At 45.6% G+C, this 13,909-nt stretch overlaps 1 protein-coding gene across 2 annotated transcripts in view; it reads right to left on the bottom strand.

The window, feature by feature from the left end:
- Positions 1 to 942: 942 nt before the first annotated feature.
- Positions 943 to 13,909, bottom strand: part of MLH1 (mutL homolog 1) — a 43,452-nt gene continuing 30,485 nt past the window's right edge. Inside the window, exons 14-19 of one of the 2 annotated variants that reach the window (XM_019418653.2) lie at positions 9,029 to 9,137; positions 7,066 to 7,129; positions 2,994 to 3,158; positions 2,381 to 2,473; positions 1,998 to 2,111; positions 943 to 1,265 (exon numbers count right to left, since the gene is read on the bottom strand). In XM_019418653.2, the coding sequence (XP_019274198.1) occupies positions 1,098 to 1,265; positions 1,998 to 2,111; positions 2,381 to 2,473; positions 2,994 to 3,158; positions 7,066 to 7,129; positions 9,029 to 9,137 (713 nt within the window). In that variant the 3' untranslated portion in view covers positions 943 to 1,097. Of the gene's footprint in view, positions 1,266 to 1,997; positions 2,112 to 2,357; positions 2,474 to 2,993; positions 3,159 to 7,065; positions 7,130 to 9,028; positions 9,138 to 13,909 lie in introns of those variants that run through there. The other variant, XM_053904035.1, reaches the window with a different exon arrangement.

The following is a 13,909-nucleotide window of genomic DNA, read 5'->3' on the forward strand; positions in this document are numbered from 1 at the left end:
GAACTTAAGCTGGTAGTGCTCATATCCCTTAACAAAGGAGGCTGGTTTAAGATGTGCACCAGTTACAGATTCCGTAAGGACTTCTGTCTTCTCTCAAGGTTTTTTCATTACGAATAAACTAATTAGCTTAGGTTACTGAGGGTGCTAACAGATCCTCGATTCCCCTTTCTCCATACTCAGTGTCACCAGAGCCTCTTCTAGTTCAGGACTCTAGTTCTGGGGCTTAACCGACTGAACCACCCTGGTGCCCCCAGGACCTGTTTTAAAAGGCACGTGAACCAACATAATTTGTATCACCCAGTATTAGAAATTTACCAGAATACACAAAGAATCAAACCAGAGCAAGAACTGTAAAATCTTCAGGGCATTTTTAGAATTACGAGATGCCCAGAGGGCTTTCAAACTACTTTTGGATTTTTTTTAACACAGCCAGGTATATTATAGGTGAAAATGGAGTAATTTTCAAGTGTAGATTTTCAAGATTTTCAATAAGAATTTCAAGTGTAATTCCTATTTCAACATTTATTTTTGAGAGACAGAGCACGAGCAGGGGAGGGGCAGAGAGAGAGGGAGACACAGAATCGGAAGCAGGCTCCAGGCTCCAAGCTGTCAGTACAGAGCCCAATGCAGGGCTGGAATTCACGAACCGCGAAGATCATGACCTGAGCCAAAGTTGGAGGCTCAACCGACTGAGCCCCTCAAGTATTAATAAGGAATCGGGCGCCTAGGTGGCTCAGTCGGTTAAGCGTCCAACTTCGGCTCAGGTCGTGATCTCGTGGACCGTGAGCTCTAGCCCCGCGTCGGGCTCTGTGCTGGCAGCTCAGAGCCTGGAGCCTGTTTTGGATTCTAGGTCTTCCTCTCTCTGACCCTCCCCCATTCATGCTCTGTCTCTCTCTGTCTCAAAAATAAATAAACGTTAAAAAAAAAAAATAAGGAATCATGTTAGGATGTGTCTGACAATTTATTTCTGGTCAGTCCACCAAGGGTGAAAGAATGCTACGGGTCAGAAGGCAGACGGGAGTCTTCAGCCATAAGACCTACCCTCATCAGGACACGGTGCAGGAACCGCACAGCCCCGAGTCCAAGAGTGACGGTGCTTAACATCTCTCGAAGACTTTGTATAGATCGGGCAGGTTGGCAAGCTGTAGGATATTTCCATCTTCCGTGAAACGTTTAGGAGGCAGAAGGTGTGAGCGGAAGGCTTTATAGACGACGTGTTCCACAGTCCACTTCCAGGGGTTTGCTGAGGAGCCGGGCGCGTCACTCTGGAAGAGACACGTTAGATGTCAGAGACCTCCCGTTCACCCTGCTCACATCCCGGCGGGCATGGTTTCCTGGCTGACGTGTACCGGGCCCGGGAAGTCTTGCTGGTTACAACGGGCTTTCTAGCCAGTGCTGGTGACACATCCTCTTTGGCCAGCCTCTCAGGGAGCCTACAGGCCTGAACGTGAGAGGAGCCATGGGAAAGAGACTTGCTCGCATGGAAACTTTGTTTCCATTTGGGAGGAAGTTTACTATAGCGGGCTCTAACATCATGTCTGATCCTGACGATGACGTCTGGATGGCAGCAGTAAGCAGGGCATTCACCCAGGCCCTTGTGTGTCCAGCCGAGCCCATCCGTAAGAAGGGCCAGGGACGCCGCCCCGGTACAGCCCTGCTTTCCCGGCAGAGCACCGGTCGGATGCAGAAGGCTGCCAGAGCCGGGCGAGCGCGGGGAGGCTGACGTGGGACCGGAAGGCGGAGGTGACACACGACTGGCTAACGATGGAGACAGCCTCCCATGTCTCCTCGGGATGGCCTGTGTCCTTCCATTTGACGGCGACATCGTTCCAGACCAGCAGAAGGAAGCAAAACTCACGAATAAAAGCTGATCGCCGTGTCCAACCCTCCTGTGCAGTGAAATCCTAGGAACTCAGGGACGGCCAGTTTCATCTCCTAAAGGTGATATGAGGGCCCGTGCCCGTCCCGGGTGCTGATGGGCATTATTACCACAGTACCTGCTGGCCTGAGAGGGTCGACTCCTCACATACATACTGCTTCCGAATGGAGTAAAACATAGCACACTCTTTGCTGAGGCTTTCAAAACATTCCTTTTCTTCATCCCAGTTCACCTGGTCCAAAGAGAATTCGACACCTCAACGTATGTACTGGCTTTAATAAACACCTTTCATTTCCAAGTGGAGACTGCACACCACTTAAAGCTTTTCAAGTGTTACTTCTTAGGTATTAAATCTACAGCATAACTGCCGAGTACTGCCCGGGGAGGCGGGGGAAGGGGGCCTCGGGCTGTTCTACCCTCTTCATCATCCTTCCAGACGAAGGTGTGGCCCTGTGCCCTCTCCCTCCGGCCCACACACCTGGGGTCGGCTTGGTCACTTGCCTCAGTGGCTAGTCGAAGAATGAAGAGAGGCAGGCCCTCCAAAGGGGGCACGTAGTTGTCGATCAGCAGGGGTAATCCAATCAGGTTCCCTTCCTGCTCGTTTTCGGAAGAGAGGCCAAGACAAGGGGACAAGAAATAACATGGTTACAGTTAATCAAGTTCAGTTTCCCGCTGCTTCCTCCGGGTCCTGTCCTCCTCCCTGCACTCTGGGTGGCCAGGTGCCCTGGGGGCAGGAGAGCAAAGCACTTAAAGCGAGCTTTCTGTATTGACATGAGGCAGAACAACTATTTCTTTCTATATGCTCACCAACTAAAGAACACTTGGAGATGGAAAGCCCCAAAGGTTAAATGGATAAGATGAAGAAACAAGGAAGGCAAGTGGCTTGGCATAATCTGTGGCCTGCGGGGACCGTGGGATTCAGCTCTCCCTCACGTGAGTCCTTCACTCTGGGAACAGAAATGGGCATGAAAGAGTAAGAAAACGGTTGTGTAACCCAGAAATGCAAGCTGGGAGTGAAGGTGTGAACATATATGCTCCATGCTGGGGTGGGCAGCCTTTTCATCCTGATCTTGGACCAACTGCAGAACTGGACTCTTACGTGAAGAATACACACCTCATCGATCTCCAAGGAGAAATAGTCCGCAAGCATCTCAGCCTTCTTCTTCAGAAACTCAACAATGTACTCAGCAAGTCCTTCTTTGGGGCCATCCTCCTCTGTCCAGCCACTCTCGGGACTGTCTAAGGCGAGCATGGCCAGGTCAAAGAGCGGCGCTGGCTCCTAGAAGGGAGAAGCGTTAACCGTGCGTCCCGGTGGCGCCTGAATTCCCTCCCGTGAGACCGCCACGGGTGTACGTGCCTCGGAGGTGCCGTGGATTTGCTTCCAGACCACGATAAAGGGAGTAAAATGAATTTTTTGGTTTCCCAGTGCATATAAAAGTTCCATTTACACGTCTGTTACATGTGAAACAGCACTGTGTCTTAAAAAAACAACGTACACACCTTAGCTAAATTTATTGCTAAAAAATGCTAACCATCATCTGAGTTTCCACTGAGTTATAATCACTGATCACAGTTTGTATTGTGCACACATAGGATAATAACAAAAAAGTCTGAAATGCTGTGAGAATCACCAAACTGACAGAGACACGGAGCGAGCACATGCTGCTGGGAAGACGGTGCCACCAGACTTGCTCTGCACAGTTGCCACAGACCTCCCCTTGGTAAAGATGCAGTGTTCGTGAAGCACAGCGAGGTGCAGAACGAAGACGAGGTGTGGCTGTGCGAACAACCACAAAACCATGATCGTGGCGACGGGAGAAACCCCAAATCTAACACTCATTCTCCATCTCCCACAGAGAAAACACCCGGAAATCCACAAGGAAACCTTGCTCCTCCTCACTGATGGCCACTTCAACAGAGAGGTGACAGCCGGCTGAACAGGGCACGGTGAGGCCCTGTGGAGGCACCTGCCTTCTGTGTAGGTCTAAGAACTCCACTTGCTTTCATAGTTCTACTGCCTCACTGATAACTAAAGCGACGGGGGAGGGTGAATAAGTTGGATGACATTCCAGGTAAATCATCGGATTAGGAAGACTGAAATACATGGTTAAAAATAAGATGCCTAAATTGTCTTTCATTTCTCCCCTTCTGTCATTACCGTGGCCATACATCTTACTTTTACGCATGTTAGGAACCTACACAACATCGTTAGTAATTTTCATAATGGAGGAGTTGATGAAAGGACCTGACGATTCTAAACGTTTACACACTCAGTAACAGCTTTAAAGTCTACGAAGGACCAAACTAATGGAAATGGAAAGAGAAAAGGACAAGTTCACAATGATAGAGGTTTCAATACCACCCTTTTTAAAAAATAAACTGGAACAAGTAGACAGAAAATCGGGATCCATAAGATCTGATCATCACTGTCAACCTGCTATGCTTGCCATTCCTAGAACACTCTACTCAACCAGACCAAAATGCAAATTCCTTTCAAGTGTGCACGGATCAGCACAGACCAGACTCTGGGCCGTAAGACAAGTCTCAGTAATGTAAAAGGATTCAAGTATGTTCTCTGACCAAAATGGAATTAAATTAGAAATCAATAACAGATATCAAGTCACTGGAAAATCTCCAAGTCACTGGAAACAACATATTTCTAAATAACCTGTGGGTCAAAGAAGAAACCAAAAGGGAAATAAAATATTTTGAGCAGGATGAAAACAAAAATGACTTGTCAAAAGTTGTGGGAGGCAGCTAAAGCAGCACCTAGAGGAAATTTATTGGCACTTGAACACCTACATTAGAAAAGAAGAAAGATGTCAAATCAGTGACCTCAGCTTCCACCTTGGGAAATTTGAAACAGAAGAGCAAATTAAACCCAAAATAAGCAGAAAGGAAATAATAAGGATCAGAGTACATACCAGTGAAATAGAAAACTGGGAAACAACAGAGAAAACTCAATGAAACCAAAAGTCAGTTCTTTGAGATCAATACAATTGATAAACTTCTAGCCACACTGATTAGGTTAAAACGAGAGGACATACATTCCCAGTATTAGGAATGAGAGAGGATCTGCACATTAAAAGAATTACAAAAGGGGTGCCTGGGTGGCTCGGTCGGGTAAGCGTCCGACTTCGGCTCAGGTCATGATCTCACGGCCTGTGAGTTCAAGCCCCGCGTTGGGCTCCGTGCTGACAGCTCAGAGCTTGGATCCCACTTCGGATTCTATGTCTCCCTCTCTCTCTGTTCCTCCCCCACTCGTACTCTGTCTCGCTGTCTCTCTCTCAAAAATAAATAAAGAATTAAAAAAAAAATTTTTTTTTAAAAGGAATTAGAAAAAATACTATGAACAACTTCATACCACTAAGTTTGAAAACTTCAATGAACAAATTCCTTGAAAGAAACAAAAACCAAAGCTCAGTCAAGAAGCAAAAGACAACCTGAATAGTTATCTATGAAAGAAATTGCATTTGTAGCTAAAAACCTTCCCATGAGGAAATCTCTAGGCCCAGGTGGCCTCATTGAATTTTACTAGACATTTAAGGAATAAACACCAATTCTACACAGAGGGGATGCCCCCCCACCATTCATTCTATGAAACCAGTATTATGCTGATACCAAAACCAGACAAAGACTACAACAAAAATAAAAACCAGTACCATTCATGAATATATATGTAACAATTGTAAACAAAATTCTAGAAAATCTATTTCATAAACCATACAGAGAAAAGACAGATACCATATGTTTTCACTCGTATGTGGATCCCGAGAAACTTAATGGAAACTCATGGGGGAGGGGGAGGGAAAAAAAGAAAAAGAGATTAGAGTCGGAGAGAGCCAAAGCATAAGAGACTTAAAAACTGAGAACAAACTGAGGATTGATGGGGGGTGGGAGGGAGGGGTGGGTGGGTGATGGGTACTGAAGAGGGCATTTTTTTGGGATGAGCACTGGGTGTTGTATGGAAACCAATTTGACAATAAGTTTCATAAAAAAAAATAAAAAAAAAATAAAAAAATAAATCTATTTCAATAACATATAAAAAGAATAATACATCATGTACAGGCAGCGTTCATTCCAGGATTTCAAGGTTGGTTTTTAACATGAAAACCAATGTAATTCGTTATGTTAACAAATTAAAAAAGAACACCATGCAATCATCTTAACAGGTGCAGAAAAAACATTTGAAAAAACTCAATATCCATTCCTGAATAAAAACTCTAAGCAAGCAAGAACAGAAGGGAACTTCCTCAACCTCACAAGGGACATCTCATCTCTACGTACAGCAGAAAGCATACTTGATTCTGAAAGCTGAATGTGTCTGCCCCTAAGATCAGGAACAAGAGAAGGATTTCCATGCTCACCACTTGTATCCAACATTGTACTAAGGGTCTAGCTAGTGCAGTCAGGGAAGAAAAAGAAAAGCCATCCAGACTGGACAGGAAAAATAAAAGTGCCTTTATTCATACAGAGGCCATGTAGTAACTGATGGAATCTGTAAGAAAGCTACTAGGACTCCTAAGTGAGTTTGTCAAGATTGCAAAGTACAAGATCAACACACGAAAACACCTGTGTTTCTATGTACTAGCAACAAACGATTGGAAGATTTTTAACATGCCATCTATAATTGTGTCGAAGCGTGTGAGATGCTAAGGGATAAATCTAACAAAAGACTTTCTCCCCAAATTGATCTGTAAGTTAAAGATACTCCCAAGAAAAATCCCAGAAGGCTTTTTTTGTAGTTTGTCACCCCTAAAAAGAAGACATAAACCTACATAGATAAGTAGTAGTATTTTAACTCTAAATTAAAATTAAGCAATGAAAAAGTCTTGCAAGAAATGACCCGATATTGTCAGCTGGGGCTGGTTGTACTTGGGTCATGGGCCTTAGAGGATGTTTATTTCTATTTTTATCTCTTTACAAGTTTTCCTAAGTAGATATGTATTAACTTATATAACAATAAACACGTGTTTAAGCTTGGCTACCAAATGATTGTTCTGCTTTGTATAAAACTGTTATAACTAAAGACACTTCCATCTACAAATCATACAACATAGACACTGTCCTAAGCATAGTTAGAAAAATCTAACATCCTGCAAATCAGATATTAGGGTAGAGCTATTATTTTCAGAAATGACCAGCTGTTGGAACTTTCAGAAGTGAGAAGCAGGAAATAAACTTACCGACAGCCTCAGAACACCAAAATTGGCAAAATCATAAATGAGTATCTGGTAGAACAGTTCTTCACTGAAAATAAAAATGAAGTGACTTTAAGGAAAGGCTGAATCCATGCTTGAGAGCCAAGCAGCCAGAACAAAGGGGAGAAATAACCCCTGAAACACGGATGGGTCAAAGGGACGCTTCCGCCTTGCTGTGGAGCCTTCTCGGCAGTCTACGGAGACCTCCTCCCCCTCCACAACGCCGGGCCCCCTGCGTGCTCCAGCCACGGCTTTAGCTCTCTGGCCTCCACATGCAGCTTAGAGCACTAAGACTAAGTCACCCATGCTCTGTCCCCACCCCCTGGTGCTGCAAAAGGCGCTTGAATGCCCTGTAGGTGAAATTTAAGGGATTTTTGTTTGCTTACCTTTTCCCCACTTACAAAGAATCCTATAAACCACTTTTTTTTTTTTTTTTTTTTTTTTAACAATTCACCATTAAAAATGGTGTGGAGTGAATAGGGAGGGTAGGAGACTTGCTAAATAATCACCAGTGGACACAAGGCAGAATTAGACCACCCTGGTGTATGGTGTAGGATGATGCGCTGGCTGGCAACATTCCAGAAGCAGTGGAAAAGTACACAAGACACTGAACCCCTTACACAACACAGCACTGAAATAAATGGCACTTTATAGTTCTTAAGCAATCCGAACCACACAGGGCTGTTTAAAGACTTCTTTTCATTATCAGTCAAAGTAGACAAAGCACCCGGTACACTCGCATTCTAGTGGGGAAACCGAGGCACCCAGTAAGTACCTGACTTGTCCCAGGTCAGAGTTAATAAGGTGGAAGAGGAAGGAGCTGAACCCAGACACTGCACGCTGAACCTGGTTCTCAATCGGGGAAACCATTCACATTCATCACTAGCTGAAATTCTAGGACTGGCCTGGATTTCTGTCTGTGAAGTGAAAGACCCTGACCACAACCGTGATTTGGATGGAGCCTCGGAAATGCACTCACACATGCTGGAAAAGCAGGAAGAAGGGCAGGCGAATTCCTAACACATTAGTAAGAGACCGCTCACCGGACAAGCCAAAGGATCCTCAAAGCAAAGACCATGGACCTTGGACAGAGCTGCACCAAAAGGGCGTAGGAGGAGTGAGTTCTTAGCCAAAGAGGTGTACGAGCCAACAGTGGGCTGCACGAGGGCAGTTTCTAGGTGAGGGAGATCAAATTGGTCTTCACCTGTGTGCCGCCCCCAAGCAACGTCCAGTGGCCGCCCCGCTCACAGGCTCCAGAGGCTGAGGCAACCGCGGGGCTCAGTGGGCAGGGGCCCCACGGGGACAAGCGAGGTCTCGTAGATGTAGGGCGGCAGCACCCTCCCCTCTGTGCCGCCTACTCGAGGAGATACTCAATACAGCTTCTAGACTCACTAGGAGCTCACCCACCAAGCTCTGTGGAAACAATCAACAGAAATGTCGCTGGCTACGTGCAGAGCAAATGGCACTGCTGTGATCACCTTTCTGTGCTCGTCAGCCCCACAGGCGGGTGTGGTGGCGAGGGTAAGCCTTGGCTGCGCTCGCGGAGGAGGAAAGGGGGCCTCAGGTCTTCTTCCTCTTGCGTCCCACAGTACCCCGCTGCACACGGCAGATGCTAGAATTCACCAGCACCAAGCCCTAAACACCTGGTTCACCGGGGCCAACATTTACTGAGCTCCAAGAAGCTTCCAAACATTAGGCTTCTCCTGTCATTTCCTATCCTCACAAAACCCTGCAAGTTAAGTAGTGATTTCCAAATTTGCAGATGGGAAATCTGAGACACAGTTTAGGAAAGTACCTTGTCCCCGGTCACATAAATGGTAAATGGCTGAGCCTGGATTTGAAACCATTATCCGCCTGGACCTTTCCAAACACCTCATGCCTTTTGTGCCTGTGCCTGCAAGACCTTCCTTGTAGCGGCCCTGCTTTCCTCACACACTCACTCATTTACCTAAGTTTGGTGGTGTTGAGAAGGTATAGCTTGGTCTGATGCTGTGCCAAGGCCCACTGAGGATTCACGCAGCCCACGAAGGAGTGGTTGTGCAGCATCTCTCGGAGAGCTGGAAGACAAAAAGCAGGTCACGTAATGACATCTGACCCTCTGCAGCCCATCTGACTCTCTGAAACCCAACACACCAAGTACCAGGACTAGAGACAACAACGCAACAAAAAGCTGCCCAAGGACAAATGAATACTCGAAGATCACAACCTAAGGCAAAGCAAGGAGCCAGAGAAGTACTGTGAGGCGTGAAGCCAGGTTCACCCAAAGGCACCAGAGGAAGCTCAGGCATCATGAATGCTAGACTTTGCAGGCTCTGACGGGGAGAAAAGGAAAAATAAAAATCTAGGACTGGTTTGAAATGGGGAGGCTCACAGGAGACCTCTTCCCTGGCACGTGAAGCTGCACCTTCCAGCCAAAGAGAAGAAATACTGTGTCCCGTGCCCTCCAAGGGCAGTGGGCAAAACTCTACCCACCTCAAGTCTGGGTGTTGGGAGCAAAGAAAAACATTACAGCCCTGAGAATCTATAACCCCGATGAGCGCGTCGCCTAAAACCTTGTATGGAGATTACAGCTTGACGTGATTCGGGGCTGACTGTTCCTCCAGGTCCCTGATAGAATCAAATGCAAACTCTCTGTTTCAATCCAGGCTTCAAATAATCCCCCACAGATAAAATACCAGGAACTAGCAGTCAAAAAATTACAAAACACACAAAGAATGCACCAGGAATTAGAATCCAGAAGAAACGGCATGACCTCTGCAAAGGCTCAGAGACTGGAAATACCAGCAGAAAAGAGAAAATATGTATGTTCAGTATGCTTAAGAGGGATTAAAATAATGAATAAGTAGCAGGAGGCTATCAGAAATGATCAAGATTTCCAAAAGAACTCAAATTTCTAAAAATGAAAAATATAATAATTGAAATTAAAAATCAAGACGGACTTCACAACAGATTAGACAAAGCTGGCAAGGTGATTAACTGGAATGTAGGTCTAAATAAATTATCCAGAATGCAGCATAGAGAGACAAAGAGATGAAAACTATGGGGAACAGCTTATGCAACATGGAGGATAATAAATATGTAACTCGAGTTCCGGAAGGGGCAGAGGGCACGGGGAGAGACAATATTTGCTGACTTTGAAGACAAAGATATCAGAGACTATCTCAGAAGTGACATAAGACACCAAGCCTCAGCTCCAGGAGGCCCAACAAAACCCACATTTGGTGCATAGAGATACTGCAGGACGCTAAAGAAGAGACCTTAAGGGGCACGTGGGTGGCTCAGTCGGTTAAATGTCTGACTCTTGATCTTGGCTCAGGTCATGATCTCATGGTTCCTGAGTTCAAACCCCAAGTCAGGCTCTGTGCTGCCAGTGTGGAATTGCTTGGGATTCTCCCTCCCCCTCTCTCTCTGCCCCTCCCCTGCTTGTGCCCTCTCTCTCTCAAAACATTAAAGAAAAAAAAAAAAAAAGAGTGCTTAAAAGCACTCAGAGACAAAAGAGAGACTACCCACAAAGTAATAAAATATAACACCGATAGCTGGATTTGCAGCAACAGTGGAAGCTGAAAAATGATAGAACACCTTCAATGCATTAAGAAAAGGTAATTTCTTTGCCAACTGGCAATTTCAATTGCCAATCTGGAATTTTAAAACCAGCAAAAACACTTTTCAAAATGCGGATGAACTGGACCGAAACAAACTCAGTTTGCCACCCAAGACCTCACCAAAGGATGTGCTTCAGGTAGACCATGAAAGATCTCAGGGAAAGAATTATGAGCAAATATTTGCTAAATCCAAACAAGCAATAACATATTATGGAACAATATGATATCCACATGAAAACCATGAATCTAACACTGTCCACCAAAGACAAATTCCAGGAGGACTAGGGATTTACACAAAGCATTTTACGAGGCAATGTAAGAGTGTATCTTTAATTATCCCACAGTTGGCAAGGATCTTCTAAATAAGATTTAAAAAGCCAGTCTGTAAAGAACGATTCATAAAATCTGCCTATGTTAAATCTAAGAATTTCTGTTCATGAAATAAGTGTTTGTTTAAGAAAAGATGGAGGATGGGGCGCCTGGGTGGCGCAGTCGGTTAAGCGTCCGACTTCAGCTCAGGTCACGATCTCACAGTCCGTGAGTTCGAGCCCCGCGTCGGGCTCTGGGCTGATGGCCTGGAGCCTGCTTCTGATTCTGTGTCTCCCTCTCTCTCTGCCCCTCCCCTGTTCATGCTCTGTCTCTCTCTGTCTCAAAAATAAATAAAAACGTTAAAAAAAAAAAAAAATTTAAGAAAAGATGGAGGAGTCCTAAACTGGGAGAAGATGTTTTCATGTAATGGATTACCATCTGGAATATATGAAGAACTCCTCAAATCGGTTCGAAAAGGCCAAAACCCAACAGAAAAATGGGCAAAAAACTTGAACAGGCACTTAAGGGGAAACATACTTAAATTTATTAGTACTCACAGAGATGCAAATATAAAACTACCATTAGCTACCATTTCACAAACACTGAACCGGTAAAAAGTCTGACAGGATCAAACGCTGGAGAGAAAGCAGAACAAATCCAACTTCTGTACATCGTTGGTGGGACCAACAATGTGCACATTTATCCGACCCTTCTGAAAAACAATTTATCATCTTATGACCCAGGAGTAGCTCTCCTACATATACACCCACAGCCAAGCTTCCAAACCTGCGTGCCAAGCTCTTGAATCTCCCGTGTCCAAGAGTGGGGTGGAGTATGAGGAAGCAGGGATGAGGCCACGTGAGTCTCTAAATGTCCCTCGACAGCAGAGTGAATGAACAAATGTGCAGTAATAGTCGCTAAGTGGAAACTATTACATAAAAAAAGTAAACCAGAGCTATATGGAATAAAACGGACGAATCCTAGGAACATAAGCATAGATACATACATATATAGGTAGCAAAAAAAAACACAGTATGATTCCATTTATGTAAAATTTAAAACTTGCAGGCTAAACAAATTTCTTAGGGCTACAAATAGGGGTGGTAAAAATAGATTATAAAGAAAAGAAATAACAATCACAAAATTTAGGAAAGTGGTTACCTTTAAGGGAAGGGGAAGGGGGTGGATTAGGGAAGAAGCACCTAAGAGATTCAAAGGTGATCAGCAATGCTCTCTCTTCAGCAGATGTTCACATGTTTTCCTCTATAGGTCCTATGTAAATATTTTATAAATTTGATTTTGTATTTACCAGTGTGTGTGTGTGCGTGCGCGCGCGTGTGTGTGCGCGCGCGTTTTAAATGGAAGAGCAAAAAATACCACCACCCTGAGGGGAATGGGGGAAAGCGGTTTGGAAACCACAGAAAAGGGTCTGGGGACAGCAATAAGCCTGTACATCATGTTTTCACTATACAGCACTTTTCTGTTTAAGCTTGGGCACCACAAGTGAATTCTCATATTGTTACATAAATTCTGTAATACTCTCTGCCCCCCCCCCAACCCCCAGTAAGAAGAGGCTTTTTTTCCCCTTCATTTTTAGAATGAAGCGTTCCCCTCTGTTACCACTGGAAACTCAATGTCTCTACGGGATGTTCTGCGTAGGCGGGAAATGATTATTTTAAAAGCTGGAGAACGTCAAATAATCTTGAATAACGAGGCACTGGAGGAAAGAAAAGCAGTGTAATCCACTAAAAAAAGGGTCAGAGATTTTTCCACACAGATTTCTCATGGAACCCTCTGGCGCATCCCGGCTACCGAGGCGCGGCCCTGCACCCTGGGCGGGGAAGGCAGGAGGGGTCTGCTGGCGTCTGCCGTGGGGCCCCCACAGGTGCTCCTTCATGCAGATGGGACTCTTCTTCCCTGGGCTTCCTGAGGCTGCTCGGCCCTCTTCACCACCTCTTAGCTGGACCTCGAGCACCTCGATTTCACGCTTCCTCTAAATATCTCCACAGCCTTATTAGTCCGCGGGCATTTCCCTGCCATTCTGCCGGCAGCAAAACGGGACAGATCCCTCTGCGCTTCAAGGCCAAACCACACATCTGAGTGCTCGATGGAGGCTCTGGGTCTCAGTGTGTTTTTCCGAGAAGCAGCAAGTAAAGCCAAACCCGATGGAAGCGCGAGCAGTCCTCTACTTCTGAGCGGCCATCTGCAGAGCAGAAGCTCGGCGCCCTGCAGGCCTGCCTTCCAGAAGCCAACGGGTGCCCAGCCTGTGGCTGCTGTCGGAGATGGCCCGGAAGCTCTCCCGGGCTGGTCTCTCCCCGGGCTCGGCTGACGTGGCCTTCTATCTGTGACAGAGTATCTTTTGCCTTACCTTAGGTGGTAGCCGGTTACTTACTAAACACTCCCCACAACACCCTGGTGTCCTGTAGGGCAGGGGTCAAGGCCCATTCACCTCACTTTCTGCCTCAGGGCTTGGCATCGAGCATCTGTGCGGAGAAGATACTTGACAAATGTCTGCCAAGCTGATTTCCTGTACCAAAAGAAACTATCATCTGGGGACAGGCCATGTAAAAGTATGAACATTTAGACAGACCCAGGACTGTTCGCCAAAGATCAAGAAAGTGAAACCGTGGATAAAAAGTAAAGCACATTTTTACATTCAAATGATAGCAAAAGACATTACGACATTCCTTATCCTCATAAATTAACAGATCAAAATTACGGGACTAGCAGTAGGTTTAGTCATTACTAATCCGAGATGAGCCTAATTCCATGCAGCATCCAGTTAACTGGAAACTGGGCCAAAATTTAACCTCATTTCTTGACTCAAAGTGTGCCCACCAGGAGTGGGGAAATCCAGCAGACTCAAGAGAGCTGTCCGAGTGTTCAACTCTGACATCCTTCGCAATAAAGATTCACCT

This window comes from Panthera pardus, unplaced genomic scaffold (genome assembly GCF_024362965.1).
Source record: "Panthera pardus isolate Hobbes unplaced genomic scaffold, ASM2436296v1 HiC_scaffold_16, whole genome shotgun sequence".
Taxonomy (NCBI): domain Eukaryota; kingdom Metazoa; phylum Chordata; class Mammalia; order Carnivora; family Felidae; genus Panthera; species Panthera pardus.